The sequence below is a fragment of the Petromyzon marinus genome, chromosome 5 (genome assembly GCF_048934315.1).
Source record: "Petromyzon marinus isolate PM22_M1 ecotype Great Lakes invasive population chromosome 5, UKy_Petmar_22M1.pri1.0, whole genome shotgun sequence".
Lineage (NCBI taxonomy): Eukaryota > Metazoa > Chordata > Hyperoartia > Petromyzontiformes > Petromyzontidae > Petromyzon > Petromyzon marinus.
The window spans coordinates 8,671,541-8,690,496 of record NC_133671.1 but is presented as its reverse complement, the minus strand read 5'-3'; the positions used below and the strand labels follow the sequence as shown (position 1 = coordinate 8,690,496).

At 47.7% G+C, this 18,956-nt stretch overlaps 1 protein-coding gene across 1 annotated transcript; it reads right to left on the bottom strand.

The window, feature by feature from the left end:
• Nucleotides 1–775: 775 nt before the first annotated feature.
• On the bottom strand, nucleotides 776–18,276 carry LOC116939003 (UDP-N-acetylhexosamine pyrophosphorylase-like protein 1). The gene is made up of 11 exons (XM_032946834.2): nucleotides 17,968–18,276; nucleotides 12,259–12,444; nucleotides 10,771–10,867; nucleotides 10,011–10,203; nucleotides 9,202–9,377; nucleotides 8,497–8,669; nucleotides 7,997–8,190; nucleotides 6,812–6,952; nucleotides 5,604–5,759; nucleotides 4,085–4,139; nucleotides 776–2,356 (listed from the first exon to the last, which is right to left on the bottom strand). The coding sequence occupies exons 2-11, from the start codon at nucleotides 12,430–12,432 to the stop codon at nucleotides 2,300–2,302; spliced, it is 1,416 nt and encodes a 471-aa protein (XP_032802725.2). The 5' UTR covers nucleotides 12,433–12,444; nucleotides 17,968–18,276; the 3' UTR covers nucleotides 776–2,299.
• Nucleotides 18,277–18,956: the final 680 nt, after the last annotated feature.

The following is an 18,956-nucleotide window of genomic DNA, read 5'->3' as shown; positions in this document are numbered from 1 at the left end:
CACTCTGTTGTTGTAGGAGAAAACATTTAAAAGTATATTTAATTAAGTAGAACGTGTTGTCTACATTTATTTAAAGTTGCGCATTTTGATGTGACGTCACATTTCTCAAACCCCCCCTCCCCTCGTCACACATCGTCACAAATGTCTGACCCCCCTCCCCCCTAGGTGCGTGACGTCATTTATGGACGGCCACAAAGTTCCTAACGTTTAAAAAATATATCTTCTGTAAATGTTCAATTTTTTAGCTCTAATTTACAAACAAAAATGTAAGTCCAATATCTCATAATTCCTAATATTAATTAAAAACGCTGAACATTTTCACCCGTTGTGAATGAGAAGTGGCATTTTGGGAAACTGGAATTTCGGCGGCCTGTGGGCCCCCGATTCTAGCTCCTGCTGAGGGCTTCTCGGTGCCTAGTGCCTCGCCCGTCGCCCCCACTGATGTCCTCTTCTGCCCCCCCCCCCCTCCATGTGTGCAGATACTACTGACTCTTGTATGTAGGGTTTGTAGGCATATATGCCTACCAGCAAACTGGAAAATAATCATTGAGAAATTAAGCCCTGCCTATAGTCTTTTAAAAAGTTCATAAACGCCCTATCGTACATATCTTGTACGCACAAAATAAAGATTTGCAATGAGTTGTGACGTTTCCATGCTAAACATACAATTTCACCTTGGTGCGCATTTGCTTGACAAATTAAAATACACAAGTGTGGTGTGGGATAGTGTGATTAACAGACATTTGTAAACGAAAGAATGTACATACATCTCCACTTTAAAACACGGCATCCTGTTTATTAAAACTGATGGCATTCCATTCCCAAAATTTATAAAGGCGATTAAACAAACAAAACAATGTTTGTGCTGCTTCAGCCATTGCCATTATCTCAATGAAAACATGCTTTTGACATTTCATCCATTGCCCGATGAGCCTTATATACATGACCTCCCTGTGAAATCTGCCAATCCTTTGCCAATCCATTCCTGGATGAGGGCATTGTGGGGATTAATTTGACCATAATGCACCACACTGGTTTTTTGGGGGGGTTCGTACAATGCCCTCTGCTGCCCAGTAGATAGCATGGCAGCTTATGACAGACCTTGCATGTATGGTGAGTCACCCATCCCAGAGTCATCCAGGCTCAACCCTGCCGAACTTGTGAGATTTCACGAGATCGGGCACATTACGGTTGTGTTGGTCACAGGACGTGGCTTTGATGAGGCCCTATTAATTAGTGATTATGTGAAGTCAAAAGCAGTTTAAGGTTGCCTTGTTTAAGCAAGTTCTCCTGAGAAACGATTTGGTAAAGAAACACGTTCCCTTTTGAGATTAATAAAATCCTTAGCTACTTATTATTCTGACATCAGCTAATTGTGTTATCCGGGTGCTTGTTAACCTGAGGATGCTGGATGTAATCTACAGTGAAACATAGCACCCATTAAAATTTTGTACGATTACTCTCCAACACACTGGTGGTTCTGAAGCAGGAATACATTTGGCACGTTTTATTAATGTGACACTTTTATTAATTGCCTGTATAGGGTGAGGAGGGTTTACAACACAATTTTACACGGTGCAACCCCCCCCTCACCCCCCCAATCTCATGAATCGACGGTGTCATCCACAAACGTGAATATTGCATTAAATGATTACATGTGGCTCATATTCACTAAAAGGCAGTCACGTCTTGCATATTATTATTTCAACATTTCCATAGCAACCAAAGTGAACAGTTTTCACAAACAAATAAAAAAACAAAGACAACGATTGATACAGAAGCAGAGCTCTAGAGAGATCAGGATAGGATAGGCAACAATGTAAACCGAACCAAATTTAATAAATGAATAGGATTCCTTTGGAATAAATACGACCATTAAAGATTTAATTGTGTTACACAGTAAAACTTATTTAGATTACTGTATATATTTCAACAGAAAAATACAATACCACCTTTAAATTTCGATTTAAAGCTTTCGTGACTGCAAGGATTCATCTGCTTTGTTTCTTTCGGTAAAGTCACGTAGAATGAGAATAAAATAATAAAATAAAATAAAACAATAAAATTATCACGACGTTTCGGCCACAACACGAGTAGCCTTCTTCTTCAAGCTCTGTCGTCCCGACAGTTCTGTTCTTTCACCTGAAGGTTACTTGTGTTGTGGCCGAAACGTCGTGAGAATTTTGTCTGATTTTATTTTATTATTTTACAACGCTACCGTTTCTCACATTGTGATGACAGTGTTAATGTATTTATAGCAGAAGGTTTTTTTCGCACGACCATTTCTTCAAACTCTCTACTAATCCAGAACGAATGGTGAAGGGAAAGTCTTGCCCTTGACGTGTTCTTGCAGAGCCTGCCAGGGTAAGGGAGAGTGGTACACATTGAACTCGACCGTTACACACGGTTTCCTCTCCCTTGCACGGTCACTCTGGATGTCTTCGGTGTCACATTTAGATATCCTCTATGGATGTCCTCGGTGTCATGCCTAAGAAACACTTACAATATTTTGGATAAAATCATGGCTTTCTTTTTACACATAGGCATTCGCGACCAATTTTATCCATGAGAGGTTTTTGTTTTTGAGTTAGAATTGGCTGTGTCAGGTGGTGACGGGTTTAACGACACATTTATATTTTAATGACCTAACCAAAAAAAACCCTCTATTATAATCATGGTTTTGTTTGAGTCAACAAGGCGACGCAAATGCTGTCCATGCTGACGACAAAACCTTTAAAGAGATGGTTAAAAAACAGCCGTTGCGTAGATGTAATATATTTAATCCTCAATAATAATAATAATTAGTTTTTGATACGGCATCCTATACACCGGGGTGAATTACGGCTCATGTCAAACATTTGACAGGGCACCCCCAGTGGCAGCTGACCCTGTGGCACTAGGTGACAAAGCAATTGACCTGCAAACAGGCAGCCTATCAGTGGGAGACGATTGCTTTGTGTAATTCTAGAAATTGACTAATTTGGCCCCTGACACCAGCACACAATGGCCTAGCCTTGCCAGTGACATCAGGGAATCTTTAATGTCCACTGTGAAGCAGACAGCGTGTTTTTATATATTATGAATACACCCGAAGTATTAATCGGGGCAGCCGCTGGCTTCGGACTGTGAACTTCTGCAACAAGCAGCGCACTCATCGCCGCTGGGCCATCAAGGGGGGGGGGGGGGCGCGAACTTCACAGATCTGCATCGTCACCGATAACCACCGAGAACCAATTGCTCGTAGGACACCCCCCAGCTTCCAGGAGTGCGGCTGTGCCCCCTGAATATTATCTTTATTGCCCCATTACTTGGTAAAGTCAGGTTTTACACAATGAATGGATTGTTACATACGGTCCCAAAGTGCACCAGCCAAACTACACAATGACCTAATTCTCATTAGCAGTAGCAGAAGCCACAATCGGCACAGGACTTTGTGATACCATTCGGAAAACTACAGCTTATCTTTACAATATTATGAACAGCAATATCAATCCACTTCTCGGTGAAGGACTCCTCAAGGATGTGGGAGGAAATTTGAGTTGCCAAGAAAAGCCCACATACTAGTGTATGTGGGCTTTTCTGCAGTAGTGCAACCTATTAGATGTCCTGCCATTTACGAGCTATGTTGCATTCTTTTAAAAAAAGAATGGGTGTCTCGGGGTGTCTTGCATACATGTCAGTGAATTACTGTACGTACGTTCCACCACCAATGGGACTATAGGTGTGTGGCACGATGCCAGTCTAATAATGATGATGTCCCTTTTATCCACTCTGCAATACTGCGCATGCTTTGCTGACGACCACCTGGCAAAAATTATTGGACGGCTACATGAATTACACTCTTCTCGTGTTTAGTGAGAATAATAAATACAGACTGCCAGCAAGCTTGACTTCTGCTAAAAAAACAAATCCCACGCTTCTGGACAGTAGCAATGAGACAAGCCTTGTCCTAAATGTTCATACGGACACTTGGGAATACTAAGCGTGAACACAGTCACTTCCCGCAACTCTGTGCATAAGAACAAAACACTTCCTCCAACAATTGCTAGCAAAGTCCCTTCTGTCAGCTGCCAGTGGTACCTACCTCACCGGCGTAGGACACAAGTGGCGATATCTCACACACCACTCCGCCAGAGCCACTGTGAACAAAAATAAACATTTTCAAAATGAATATCAATCCATGAAGTATTCCGCTTTACGCCACTTCTGCAAGGAAAAAGTGTGTCCTTGCTCAAACGGGCGATGGGAGGTTCTTATCTCCATTGGTGGAAATTCCACATTCCGATGGCATATATCATTCTCTTTAATCCTTTGCCATTTCGAGACATCTGCAAGTTGCAGGGTGGGTGTCCTGTTCACTAGCTGAATCTCAGAACGCACAAGCAGTTAGCGTTAATTTTATTTAGAGAGGCATAGCGCCGTTGTTTTTAAAGACATTGTACTCACCGCAGAGAACTGTAGCAACACGACCGCACTCTATGATAGCTGGCACCAAACTGTGCCATACGCGCTTCCGCATGGCCTTGTGGGAGCCTCGGTGCTGATAAGGTTACGTAATAATTTTCTTCTGGTTTAATTTTTATGATGTACGTGTATGTACGTGTACGAAAGGGTTAATAGGGAACCTGCTTTTGACTCATGCATTTTACAGATGTGGAAATAATGATAAATAGAGTTAATGCCAGCAGGGATTTTAACTTGCAGCTGTCTGACTATGCTCAGTAAGATTTAGCAGCTGTTGAATAGGTTCTACCATGGCCCAGGGTTGCACGTTCGCCGCTTGTTGTAGAGGTTCACGCTTCGATTCCATCGGCCTCCCTGGTTAATACTGCGGATGTATTAACCATTGTAATAATACTCGCTGACTGCTTCACAGTGGACGTTAAAGATTCCCCGACGGTGGCGAGATGTTAACTACTTTGCCTGGTATACAGGAGTTCGTGTATTTGATCATTACCTTGACGCATGTATATTTGGAGTTTGCATGTTTGCATGTTCCGGGTCCTCCAGTTTTTCCCTCCACATTTAGCATGAACATCACGCGTTTAGAGTATTTAGCGATGTAAATTTCCACATGATTAGCTACTTTGTTGAGCTATCATTTGTGGCCAGGTCGCTTCTGAAAAAGAGCTGTATAGTTCAGTGGGCCTTACCTGGTAAAATTTAAATAGCAGTAGTAGTAGTAAAAATAATATAAACAGGCACAGTATTCGCTTCCTGTCGTAAAGAGACGACGACTCAGAGGTGCAAAGAACCACAGACAAGCGGGGAAGGCAGCTACGCAATGAACCGGCGGCAAAAACTGACAAAGCTCTGCAGTCCTCTATTTATTAAGGTGTTATCGGTCAATTAATGAAGGCTTACATCTGGAATAAAACTACAGCACCAGAGAAAACCCACGTGTGTGTAGGGGCAACACTTTGTCCCATACAGATGGAACAGGTGAAGTCCGCATTTTAGCTGCACCGTCTTCTCCCGGCGAGCAAGGTTATGGCACCTCGATGCTCATGAGAAGGGACACGTGCACAGCCACCACCACAGGACACGTGCACAGCCACCACCGCCAGGCTAACAATAATAATAATAATGATGATGTCACGAACCTGCTCACGTGGCCCCCCGCCTTCTCCACCCAGTGTGCGTGCAGGCTATACACGGCTTTCCGCGCCGTACTCGGACAATCCACCTGGCCCGGCTTGTCTGCATTCTTCAGCGGCGAGAAGGCGTCCTCACGCAGCACCTCGAACACGGCGAAGTTCCTGTAACAGGGCGAGCGCGCGTGCTTAAACGCGTCAAGGGCGTGGGCCATCGGACCCAGGCCCACAGGCAGCCAGGACCAGTCGAGGGCCTTGCTCAATCAGAGGCAGGTCACGAGATATCGGAGCCGATTCATGCGTTGGCAGATACATTTTCTGCTGTTCTGATTTTTTGTTGGTGAATGTGTGGTGAGATCTCCGTTACTAGAAATGGAGCAAATCGCCAACGTGTTGTGTTTGGGGCATTTTGTCAATATGTAAATCTGGCACATAGTCAGGACAATATCATTAACCTTTATAAATGGCGTGTAATGATTTGGCAGTTCATCACCTGAAATATCTTCTTACTCTATACATATATACGTGCGTGAATCATGCAATTGAAAATCAGTTATTTATCTTTCGTGAAAATTATATACAATGCAAAATCACCTTGAGGCTGATGGAATGAAAGAAACACAATGGAAATGATAAAAAGAAGAGTTGATAAGTGAATTGTGACCCCCAAATCACAAGAGTATTCAATTGCATAGGGAACAAAATGTTACGTGGCATACTTGCTAAACAACAATGCGATATCTGTGATAGTAAAAAATCCCAAAGGATAGTGATGACACCACAAAATGGCTTGTGATGAATTCCCAATGGTCGACCATTACCCAGATGGCGATCACTGCTGCACTGTGAAGAGTAGCGAGATTTTAAATACCTCGCCTGGTATGCAGGAGATTGTGAGTTTGATCCTGACCCTGACGCCTGTATATTTGCAGTTTGCATGTTCTCCCCGTGGTCGTGTGGATTTTTCTCCGTGTCCTCCAGTTTTTCCTTCCACATTTAGAATCAACGTCACGCGCTCAGAGTATCTGGCTGATAAACATTTCCACGCGATAAGCAGCTTCGTTGAGCTATCATCTGTCGCCACTGAGTTTGGTGTAGGAATTTCAACTGCACCAGGGGCCATAACAACGGGCCAGGTGCCGGGCTACAAAGAGGGGGGCAGGGTAAACGAGCGACACCAGGCGAGGTGGCACGGCCTAGCGAGAGTGCCGCCTCACTTTGAGAACGGGAATACGTCAAAGATGAATTTCTCCATCTTGATGCCGTTGGGCTTGTCGGGTGCCACGGGTCGACCCTCGTCGTCCACGTAGCCCACCTTCTTGTGCGCCACGTGGTACAGCATCTGCGGCTCGTACTTCCTGGTTGAAACAACACCAAAAAAACCCCACGCAAAAGATCCATCGTATAGCCCACGTAGGCCGTCGAGGCAAGTTTAGCGGACAGAGGCTTTTGCAATCAACATGATTCGTAAAAGATTTTTGGGTGAGAGCGCACATTGATGACATTACACCACCTATATAAGGCCCAAGACTGGAGGACATTGTCAGGCTTCTGGGAATTGCCTGAAGACGCTGGCTGTAACCACCAGCAAAACATCGAACCATATTATTGAATGTGTGTGAATTGCTCTCCAACAACACACTGATGGTGCTGAAGCAGTAATAAATTGGCACATTTGTTCATGTGACAGCTATATTAATTGGCTGTGTCGGGTGGAGGAGGGTTTGTGACACACATTTTACTCATGCAATCTGACCGACGAATCAATTATAAATCATGCTGAGGCAAGTTTTGTTCGCGATAACCTGTTTAGGCCAGCACGGCATGTAAGGGAGTGATGGTGTACAATTCACCGCGCCCGACTACCTTTGTCTCCCCAGTGCTGACGCTTACACACCAGATACCAGGTACTTATTTTAAGGTCCGAGTTGCCCTCAGGGAGACCCAGGACCAATTTAGATTATCTCTACCGATTGTAGAATCTAAATTATCTCTACCAATGTAGGGATAATCCAAATTCTCTGGCTCTTTCGGTGAAGTCACGTAGATAGAATAAATAAGAAATTATTGCAGAGAGAAAAAATAAGAAATTATTATAAATAATGATTTTTTTTCTACCTACATGACTATACCGAAACAACCAGAGAGTATGGATTCCTGCAGTCACGAAAGCTTGAAAACAAGATATAATCTAAATTGTCGTACGCAGTGGTTAAGGATCCCTGACGAAAGAGTCTCAAGGGACAAACAGACTCAGAGGCTGCGAATGACCGAGTGGTGAAGCCTGAGCAGAGGATCATGGGACCGACTGACCCAGGCACCGGCTGAGTGAAGAGGCGCTGAAAGACTCTGGGCAGGCGAATGGGAGCGGCTGATCTTGACGTGCAGACGCGCGCACTTACCGCACCACCTCCTCCAGGAAATCGACGCTGAAGTAGTGGTTGCAGATGCTGGCGGCGCTGAACTCCAGGCGGCCGTTGGTGCCCCGCCGTGACGCCAACTCGGACGAGATCTCGCTGTACTCAAGCACGCGATAGTGGTCGCCCACCCGGCACACCACGCCCACGGGCTCTGTGGGGTCCACCTTCTCCACCACCTGCACCACACACAGCCACACCGTGTCATAGCACAGCATGCTATAACACAGGAGTGGTGCTATCCACTCAACACCTCGTGTGTGTTGAGTGGCTAGCACCACAGCTCCTGCCCCAATGGTCTGTTGAGGCTACATGGTGATGAGGATTCTCATCTTTGTCTTGCGTCTGCTGTGCATGTTTGCTGTGCACGCTGAACCAAAGGGGTGCAACATTTCGCGAGCATCTCTTGGCCACGACGATATTGCCCATCACGCCGACGACGTGGCACGTGACGCTCATCGCGCGCGCACGAGGATTCATCTCACCTCGGCGCCGCAGTCGGCGTTCTTGTGGATACAGAAGCCGAGGAATGCGGGATCCCCGACACGCACCAGCACGTTGTCCACGCAGTAGGCGTGCACGTGGCGCACACCGCGTGCCTGCATGTCGGCCAGCGCGCCCGACGAGCTGAGTGCGCGGTACACGCCGCCGTTACCATCTGCCACGCGCGTAGTACGCACGCACACATGCACACGCGCACGAAGTGTTCTTCATTGCAAAGCCCACGGGCCACTGGCGTCCCTGTCAACCCTTTATCAGTGCCAACCTCATTACAGATCAATTTAGGCCTTATTGGTCATTCCGTGCCCTTATAAATCTCAACGTTCATCCTACAAAGTCGCATCACAAGGGAGAAACACAGACACAAAATGCTTTGCCTGTATTGAAACGGCTGTATGTCATATGGACCTGAAAACTCTATTTTCCTGTATAAGAATGCGGGTAAACCGTATGGGTTTACAGCTACGCACTGGCAGCCCATGGTTGGCCTTTAGCGTGGCCCCTGATGCACGGCCCGCCTCCAACAAGACGCAAACATGTGAAGACGCTCCTTGCAGGCGGTATGACAAACCTCACACTGATGTCTTATCAGCATAGGGGGCCCCCCTCTCCCAAAATTTGTGAAGAGCCCTGCACTAACACGTCCACCGTGCGACCCCCCCCCCCCCCCCCCGGTGCGAGCCTCTCACTGGGAGCCATGGCTATGAGCCCCTTGTCCTGCAGGATGATTTTGCCGGAGGCGGTGAGCGCCGGCAGCTGGCCTTGCTGGAAGAAGCGCACCGAGTCCGGATCCAGCCCGAACCAGGCCTGCTCCCGGAAGAAAGCCTCGGTGGGGGCATGCGTGTGGGCGCTCGTCACGATGTACCTGGTGCGACACGCGAGCCAACGATACGCAACGCAAATGGGCCTCCACCCCCCCCCCCCTCCCTCCCCCCCCCCCACAGTCAATAACGCTGCGATTCGCAACAGATTAACAACGCTTGGGGCGGGACCTCCTCTCACTGAAAGGAGGAACGGTGATTGGGATGGCAGGCAGGAGAGTGAATGGAGGCACCTGAGAGGATGGCCACTGTGCAAGGTGGAACAATGACATCAATTAGCTCAAGCGCAGCACCGAGATAGGTTGGCGAAGCTGGAAGGGATGATGGCGTTATTGACAGACGCGTTGAGTGGTTTTTGACATGCGTGCTTCCGCATCGCAGCCAGCGCACCCACACTGAACGCGATTTTGTCCGCGTACGTTAATTTGGCGCACGGCAAATAACCGGCCCAGTGGGTACGTTCATCGCCTCTCTTTTGCGAAGCTACTCAAAACTCTCCGACGTGCGTTCCCGTTGCGCCGCGCGTTGTTTGGGACGATGTCCAAAGTTTCGTTCCACGCGCTGCTCGCAAAACCTCTTCAGGAAGAGAGCTGCACGGCATGGCCATGAAGCCCTATGCATTGGTACCAACTACAGCCCTCCGTCCGGGCCACTCACACGCACCGTGGGACACCCACCAGGGCACGGGCTTAGCGGTGCCGGCCAGCTTCTGCAGGGCACGAATGCGCTCTGCCTGGAGCTGAAAGAGGGACTTCCCCGAGGGCAGTCCCACCGACACCATGCCCTTGGGGCACGACATGCCGAGACGCGTGCCCTGCCCTCCGGCCAGCAGCAGCACTGCCATCCGCCCCTCGGCGATCTGCTCCAGGCCTAGGGCAGCACACAACAATCCACAGCGTCTGCAACTACGCCAAACACAACGGCAGCAACGACAGTTGCCAATCGCCACCGGGTAGCGGTGGTGTCACTCACCGTGGCGGGAGCCCTCGTGAACAAGAATGCGCGTGTATGAAGCAAACCGCATCCCGCCGTCCGCTTCACGGTGGACATTAAGGTTCCCGCGACGTCATTCGAAAGAGAGTAGGCGTCGTGTGCCAGTGTCACGGTCCACATTTTAGCAACGGCATCCCCGCAAACGACTGAATCGAGGAAAAGCACATCGCCCCCTGTAGACAGGCTGCACCTGTCTGTGAAACGTAGCACACTTGTCATGATAGCCATGTACGATTACCAAATGTATTATTGTTAATATATCTGTGCTAAGAGACATTTTGGGCGGGTGGGGGTGCGAGCGAGGCGGGACGCCGTGGGGAGGGGGGGGGGCACGGGGGTAGTGGGGGTTGAGGCGGGGTGCAGGGTGAGAGGGTGGCGTGGGGGCGGGGCGCAGGGTGGTGGGGCGGGGCTATGCGAGCCGAACCAGCACGGCTGGGCGCTCACCCTGCTTTTCCCACTGGCTGAGCAGGCTGGCGGGGGAGCGCGCCATGCTGCCAAACGCGTCCTCCGGCACCGGCTTCACGTCCTCCGGAGCCTCGGGCTGTGCAGGGGTCAGGGGTCACCCAGGAACCGCGTGGGGCACGGTACACACACACACACACCGTAACAGTGGGCTCCATGGTGGCGAGATGTTAACTACCTCGCCTGGTACGTAGGAGTTCATGGGTTCGATCTTTACCCTGACGCCTGCTGTGTATTTGTAGTTTGCGTGTTCTCTCTCTCTCCCCCTAGTCGCGTGGATTTTCTTCGGGTCCTCCGATTTCCACATTTAGAATCAACATGCATTTAGAGTATTTGGCTGCTATAATTAATAACGCCACTTCGTTGAGCTATCATTTGTGCCCAGGTCACTTCTGAAAAACAACTATACAGCTCAGTGGGCCCTAGCTGGTAAAATAAAATAAAAATCGTTTGATAGTTTTAAAACAGGGGTCAAAAAGTCACCATCGCTGCTCGCCTGCAACTACATACGTGCAGGCAGAACTGTTGTAAATCCACTGCTGGATGACCGCCTTCCTACACAGTGCGAGTCGTGGGGCATTTAACCGAAGGATGTACTTCACTGCGCTCATAATTGTGTGCGTTGGTGAAGGCGGGGAGCACAGACGTGAGAGCATAGAAGTGCAATACAACAGTGAATGTTGCTGTACTGCCCTCTGCTGCCCGCTTTGTAACCACGTGTGATGGTCGCCCATCCAAGCACTATCATTAGCCTCACCCATGCTTAGCTTCCGAGGTTTTGATGCGATTGGGCGCATTCTCAAAGATTTGGTCGAAGGCGCATTTTGTGTTTATTTCCCCTCTTATTTGTTCTGGAAATCGTCACTGAAATGTGTTGCGTTGGGGACACTCGAGTAATTTGTGCATTGAAGCGTACATAGGTCTAGGGGGCTGGGTCTACTCACAGCCACAGAGGCTCGCATCCCCAAACCGAAACGCATTGCAACATATTCTTCATTTTCACGTTTGCAGCAAGAAGTATGACGTTGACCTCTTGCCTCTGCCATGTCCACCTTAGTTGCAAAGTGACAATGACCGCGATGTAATGGAGATAGCGATAATGATGACAGAGATGATGATGATGATGTGAATTTTGACAATTATAACGTCGACGATGCTACGATGACTTTGACGATGCACGCACAGGACGAGTAAATGCTTCGGCAAAGAAGAGCCCCTTATAACAACTTCTCATCTCAACTATTCCGATACCCTGCTGCCATCTAGCCTAGGAGATCCCCAGTGGGCGCGATCCATGTGTGGCTCAATAGGTACGCAGCTGCGATGATGATGAAGGCATTTATAATCTTGATAATAACGATAAGGAACAATGATAACAACGAATGATGGCGACGACGATGATGATGATGATGATACAGTAATGACAGCTATGCACGATGACAACTTCGGTGATGATGTGGCGGGTCTCACCTGCCCACGTTGCATCGCCCGGTAGGATCGGCCCACCTCCTCGGGGTCGGTGTCCTTCAGCTGGGAGAGCAGAGTGTCGCGCTGACCCTGGGACAGCTGCTCCCAGAAGCGGAACACGTGGCCCTGGCCGGCCGCCTCGTAGCGCGCACGCTGCTCGTCCACGTTCGCCGACATGGTTGCCTCTCTCTGTGCGGCACGGGCACAGAAATGGCAACACCGAGCATTCAGCCCTGGACACCGTGTGGCGCACGAGCGATGTGCACGTGTGTTCATCGCTGGGGCTTGAAAGCCCGGCAAAGGCACGCAGCGACGTGGTCGCAGCGGAGGCAGCGTTATGCACGCTGGGCCGTTTTCATCTCCTCAATGGTGATCTTCATGACCATCTCCTCCTTTCGTACGGTGTTTGAAGAAAATTCAACAGGCTATACAATGGTGTTTTTAATGTTGTGAGCCATTCCGCAGCATCCAGAGTGGTAGATGAGGGGTGTCTGCTTGATCCACCAGAGTTCGCTTGGTTGTGTTGGGCAGTCACCGGTGACATGCCTGATGGTTTGAAGTTTTCGTGACTGCAGGGATCCATACTCTTTGGTTCTTTCGGTAAAGTCACGTAGGTATAAAATGTTATACCTACGTGATGATGACGACAACGATGATGATACAGTAATGACAGCTATGCACGATGACAACTTCGTTGACTTTACCGAAAGAACCAAAGAGTTTGCCTGATAGTTTGCATCTCAATGTATTCGCAATAATGATGACATTGACAAAGATGACAATAACGGATGATGATAGAGTTCATGACCATGCCACAACACCATTTATTACTCCACTATTTAAGGAACGAAATAGGAGAACTTCTCCACAAATCTGGCTGTCGCCTGATGACGCTAGTTATAATTACTGGCAAAACGTCGTACTCAGTTTGTAAATGTTGTGGCTTGGCTCTTCAACACACAGGTGTGCTGTATAACTAATTGGCATGTTCTGTTTACATGACAAACCTTATTAATTGTCTGTGTCGGGTGGTGGTGGGTTTAACGACACGTTCATATATTTACGCGATCTAATAAAAAAAACCTGTATTATGAATTTCAGGATGGTTTAATAGTTTATTGGATCCAGGGCTTAGATCTAAACATTAGCCTAAATTTAAAAATTAGTCTGAAATGTAAATCTTTTGACTTGTCTTGATTTCATCACTTGGGGACACTACTGATGGGTTGGTACAGGCCGGCAGCTCACTTATGGCTAACTTCCAAGTGTATGTCTGCTTGTGCCGAAAGAGTAGTAATTCACGATCTTCTAGCCTAACCACTTACGGGAGTGCGATTCCTCATTTCAGACAATCTTCTATAGACCAGTGGTCCCCACAACGTTGCTGGACCAGTGGATCACCGTCAACCATAAACTAAATTTCGCGGTACAATATTTGTTGCTTTGTGACCGTAACTCGTATCTACAACAGTTCCACGGGCAACTTCCTACAGCCTTGCGGCCCGATGGGTTGGAAATCGCTGTTCTAGACTATCTGCTTCTTCTTTGAAGTCATCGAGCCATATGTTTCTTAAGATGTCCTCTAGTCCTTGGACTCCACTGTTGTTGACATAGAGGGCGATGTTATGAAATCTCTCTTTGTCCACCCTGCGCGCTTGACGTAACATAATGAATCGTCCCCTTCGGATGACGTCTACGATGTCCCTTTCTATTCTGAGCTCATGTTTAATCCTCCCTTGACATTATTCCAAAATCTGACGGTAATCCTTAATCTTGCCGTAGCATTAAATCTAACGTTAGCCTACAAGCTCAACTCTAAACTTTAAACTGACCTTGACCTCCAGGTGTCATGCAATGAGGTCACAGCAGGTTTAACCAGGATGCCGAGACATGTTGTGACAAAAACAACCCACCCTGGCGCAATGTGTTCAGAATACAGTACCGCCACTTCACACGTCGTCTGCCTCGCTGGGGCAGCTCAACACGTAGGCACAACATGCCATGGCTTGCCACATCATTGTCTTCCTGCCAACGTGTTACGAAGCTGGATCCTTGGTTTTTTTTATTACCCAACCTCCTGAAATTGTGTTTATTTTGAAAATTGTAATGGGCTCAGTTTTAATGTGGTTCGAATAAACGGAGAAGTCGTGCCACAGGGTGGGAGGCAGAGAGAGAGAGAATGGAAGTTTTTAATGCAGAGGATGGGTGATTTAGAGAGAATGGCAGTGTTTAATGGTGAGGATGGGTGATGTAGAGAGAATGGAAGTGTTTAATGCAGAGGATGGGTGATTTAGAGAGAATGGCAGTGTTTAATGGTGAGGATGGGTGATTTAGAGAGAATGGCAGTGTTTAATGGTGAGGATGGGTGATTTAGAGAGAATGGAAGTGTTTAATGGTGAGGATGGGTGATTTAGAGAGAATGGCAGTGTTTAATGGTGAGGATGGGTGATTTAGAGAGAATGGCAGTGTTTAATGGTGAGGATGGGTGATTTAGAGAGAATGGCAGTGTTTAATGGTGAGGATGGGTGATTTAGAGAGAATGGAAGTGTTTAATGGTGAGGATGGGTGATTTAGAGAGAATGGAAGTGTTTAATGGTGAGGATGGGTGGTTTAGAGAGAATGGCAGTGTTTAATGGTGAGGATGGGTGATTTAGAGAGAATGGCAGTGTTTAATGGTGAGGATGGGTGATTTAGAGAGAATGGCAGTGTTTAATGGTGAGGATGGGTGATTTAGAGAGAATGGAAGTGTTTAATGGTGAGGATGGGTGGTTTAGAGAGAATGGCAGTGTTTAATGGTGAAGATGGGTGATTTAGAGAGAATGGCAGTGTTTAATGGTGAGGATGGGTGATTTAGAGAGAATGGCAGTGTTTAATGGTGAGGATGGGTGATTTAGAGAGAATGGCAGTGTTTAATGGTGAGGATGGGTGATTTAGAGAGAATGGAAGTGTTTAATGGTGAGGATGGATGATTTAGAGAGAATGGAAGTGTTTAATTATGATGGGTGATAGAGAATGGAAGTGTTTAATGGTGATGATGGGTGATTTAGAGAGAATGGAAGTGTCTAATTATGATGGGTGATAGAGAATGGAAGTGTTTAATGGTGAGGATGGGTGATAGAGAATGGCAGTGTTTAATTATGAGGATGGGTGATTGAGAGAGAATGGCAGTGATTATTGATGATATACATAATTAGTATGATGCTTCTTTAACACGTAGACTTGTTTACCCAGGAATGGTTCACGGAGTCTCACGACTCGATTCTAGGGAGGTGCTGCCAAATATTCACGTTAGGGGGGGGGGGGTGCGACGATTGTTCGTGCATCATCCAAATTTAGTACATTTTGCAGGTAATTTTGTTGAAATTTGCCTTATTTGATGATGATGATGATGTACGGTAGCTCAAGTTTTATTGTGTTTATCTTGTTTAACCAGGTGAGAAATCACGAAAGCAGTGAGGGGAGTGGCAGTATATTCTTGGTTCTTTCGGTAAAGTCACGTAGAAGGGAAACAATAAAATAATAAAAATATAAAACAGTGGTTAGTGATGAGTGGCAGTGTTTAGTGATGACGATGAAGGGAGCTGTTGGTTGATGACGCCGTGAGACAGGGAGCCAGGGAGTGGGAGTGTCGTGCTGTGTCTGTGATGAAGGCAGAGAGAGAGGGGGTGTCGTGCTGTCTGTGATGAAGGCAGAGAGAGAGAGGGGGTGTCGTGCTGTGTCTGTGATGAAGGCAGGGAGAGACAGGGGTGTGTCGTGCTGTGTCTGTGATGAAGACAGAGAGAGAAGAGGTGTCGTGCTGTCTGTGATGAAGGCAGAGAGAGAGAGGAGGTGTTGTGCTGTGTCTGTGATGAAGGCAGAGAGAGAGAGGAGGTGTCGTGCTGTGTCTGTGATGAAGGCAGAGAGAGAGGTGTCGTGCTGTGTCTGTGATGAAGGCAGAGAGAGAGGGGGTGCCATGCTGTGTCTGTGATGAAGACAAAGAGAGACAGGGGGAGTGTCCTGCTGTGTCTGTGATGAAGACAGAGAGAGACAGGGGGGGGGGGGGGGTGCCGTGCTGTGTCTGTGATGAAGGCAGAGAGAGAGAGAGGTGTCGTGCTGTGTCTGTGATGAAGGCAGAGAGACAGGGGGTGTCGTGCTGTGTCTGTGATGAAGGCAGAGAGAGAGAGAGGAGGTGTTGTGCTGTGTCTGTGATGAAGACAGAGACAGGGGGGGGGGGGGTGCCGTGCTGTGTCTGTGATGAAGACAGAGACAGGGGGGGGGTGCCGTGCTGTGTCTGTGATGAAGACAGAGAGAGGGGGGGAGTGTCCTGCTGTGTCTGTGATGAAGGCAGAGAGAGGGGATACGACGACTGGAAACTTCACTGACGTGGCAGACACGCGATTCTTAGGGTTCACACTGAACATAGCTAATTGGCAATATGCGGGGGGGGACCTCATGGGGTAACATATTGTATAGGGTGGTCCAGATGTATTGTGACCCCCCACCCATTTAATTGTCTAAAACATATAGTTTTAAACCAAGGTTTATTTAAAACAGAATTGAATATGCTAATTATTTTTTTGTCAGGGGTCAATTAACTGGGGGTCACAAGACATCTGGACCATATTATACAGCACCTGTATAACAATTAGATACATTCATGGGTCTCAGACAACACAATAGCATCGGTGCAAGCGAGCTCCGTGCATAACGGGGTCTTATAGGCTCCTGCGGGGAATAACGTCGCAGAGAGCAGTGAAGGCAAAATCCATTGTCGTCCCATCTTGTACCGTACGCGTCTATGCTCCCCGGGAGCCCTCACCAACCCGCACTGACCAGCGCGGTGAAGTATGGTCAAAACTACCGAAACGGCGCGTTGGGTAGGGTGCCATCCAGCAGTAGGTTGAGATGCAGCTGCGTGTAAATGTCAACAAGTTCACGCCGCTCAAAAGCTTTAGTATCTTAAACCCGCAAGAGCAGTCCCCCTGCTCTGGATAAGACTGGCTCCCGCCATGGGAATGTGGAATTTCCACCACTGCAGGCTAAGCTCCGCCAGTGGAGATGAGAGCTCACCCCAACGCTCGTTGAAGCACACATTAACCACTGTGATACCCGACCACCACCACCACCACCAATTAAAGTAATAAATATTATCATTCAGACTTGTATTGCGCCCTTACTCAAAAGGATTACGGCTGCGCGTTGTACACGGGATTCGCAAGAGAACGCATTGACCATAGAAACCTCATGTTATTAACACTCAACAAGCACCATCACTCATACATCGGCCATCACCACCGCCATCACACAGCAACCAACATCACTATCACACATGATTACTACCACCATCAAACATCAACCAACTTCACACATCACTACTACCACGACCAGCACGCATTAACCACCAACCACTTCACACATCAACCACCACCACCACCACAACACGTCACTACCGCCACCAACACCACCACCAAACATCAACTACCATCATGCACCAACTAACATCACTGTCACATCACTATTACCACCAGCACCACACATCAACCACCATTATACACCAACTGACATCACTATCACATCACTATTACCACCAGCACCACACATCAAACACCATCATACATCGACCACCACCATCGCCACACATCACAACCACCACCACCACTATCACATCAACCACCACCATTATTACATATCAACCAACATCACTATGACACATGAACCACCACCACCACCCACCTACTGGCTCAATGAACAACACAGCGACGCTCTTCAAATGTCGCTTCGACACCCGGGGATGGATCGCCGGTCTTTTCGCTCGCCGTGGTTTCGTAGAGCGTTCAATGACTCAGGGGGAACGAATGACTCGTTAGTGAACACCCCACACGCAAACACACACCCACATGTACACACACACACCCACATGTGCATACACACAGACACACACACTCACGCGCGTGCACTGAGTAACTCACACTCGGCGCGTCTCGCCCAAACGTGACACGTGTGGCCCGAAACCGCCCACTGCCAAAACGCTGGACCCCAAAGGTTAAATCAATTGCGAAGTGCGTGACGCTGGGCTGGGGCAGTGTTGCCAACTCCTTAAAAGCGTTGTGCAAATTCGCATAGTCACTCGACGTCGTTAAATGGACATTCTACAAAGCGTGTACAGGCCTACACAAGTACTCAACATGCACTGTCGTTAATTCGACACAGGTCCAGATCAGTGGTTCTCATTCACCTTTACCGCAGCCTTGCATCCCTTTTGTTCTGAATCGTAATTTTGTTTTTATAATGTTAATACGGACATGGGTTTGATGAAGCAAAGTAGTTGTACTTACGTGCCCGTGCTTAATGTGTTTCGATGATCATCATTAGACCTCCTTTGCCAGTAGCAAAATGTACTAATAGGGTTTTTCCCCTTTTTTCCCGGCAACAAAACTGAAACCTTTTTTTACAAGGATTCATTTCTGCATTAACCACAATACCTGCAGTCAAAATGCAAACAAAAAACATACTATGATAATATATGATGCATTGTCCTTGAAACTGATTGGTCCACACCAAGGGACGGCTTTCTTTTGAGGTTTCAGTTTTGTTGCCAGAAAAAAGGGGAAAAACCCTTATTACATTTTGGTACTGGCAAAGCAGGTCTAATGATGTAGATGCTCACCCCGAGCCCTCATTACTTTGATAGTGCATTATCTTTGAGCTGTACGCCTTTCGGC

Coding starts and splice junctions, on each gene's coding strand:
- LOC116939003 (XM_032946834.2), bottom strand. CDS start 12,432: ATGTCGGCGAACGTGGACGAGCAGCGTGCGCGCTACGAGGCGGCCGGC. Junction 8,670..9,201: donor GCTCATAGCCATGGCTCCCA/GTGAGAGGCTCG, acceptor CGCGCGTGGCAG/ATGGTAACGGCGGCGTGTAC. Junction 5,760..6,811: donor GACGTATTCCCGTTCTCAAA/GTGAGGCGGCAC, acceptor GCCCTGTTACAG/GAACTTCGCCGTGTTCGAGG.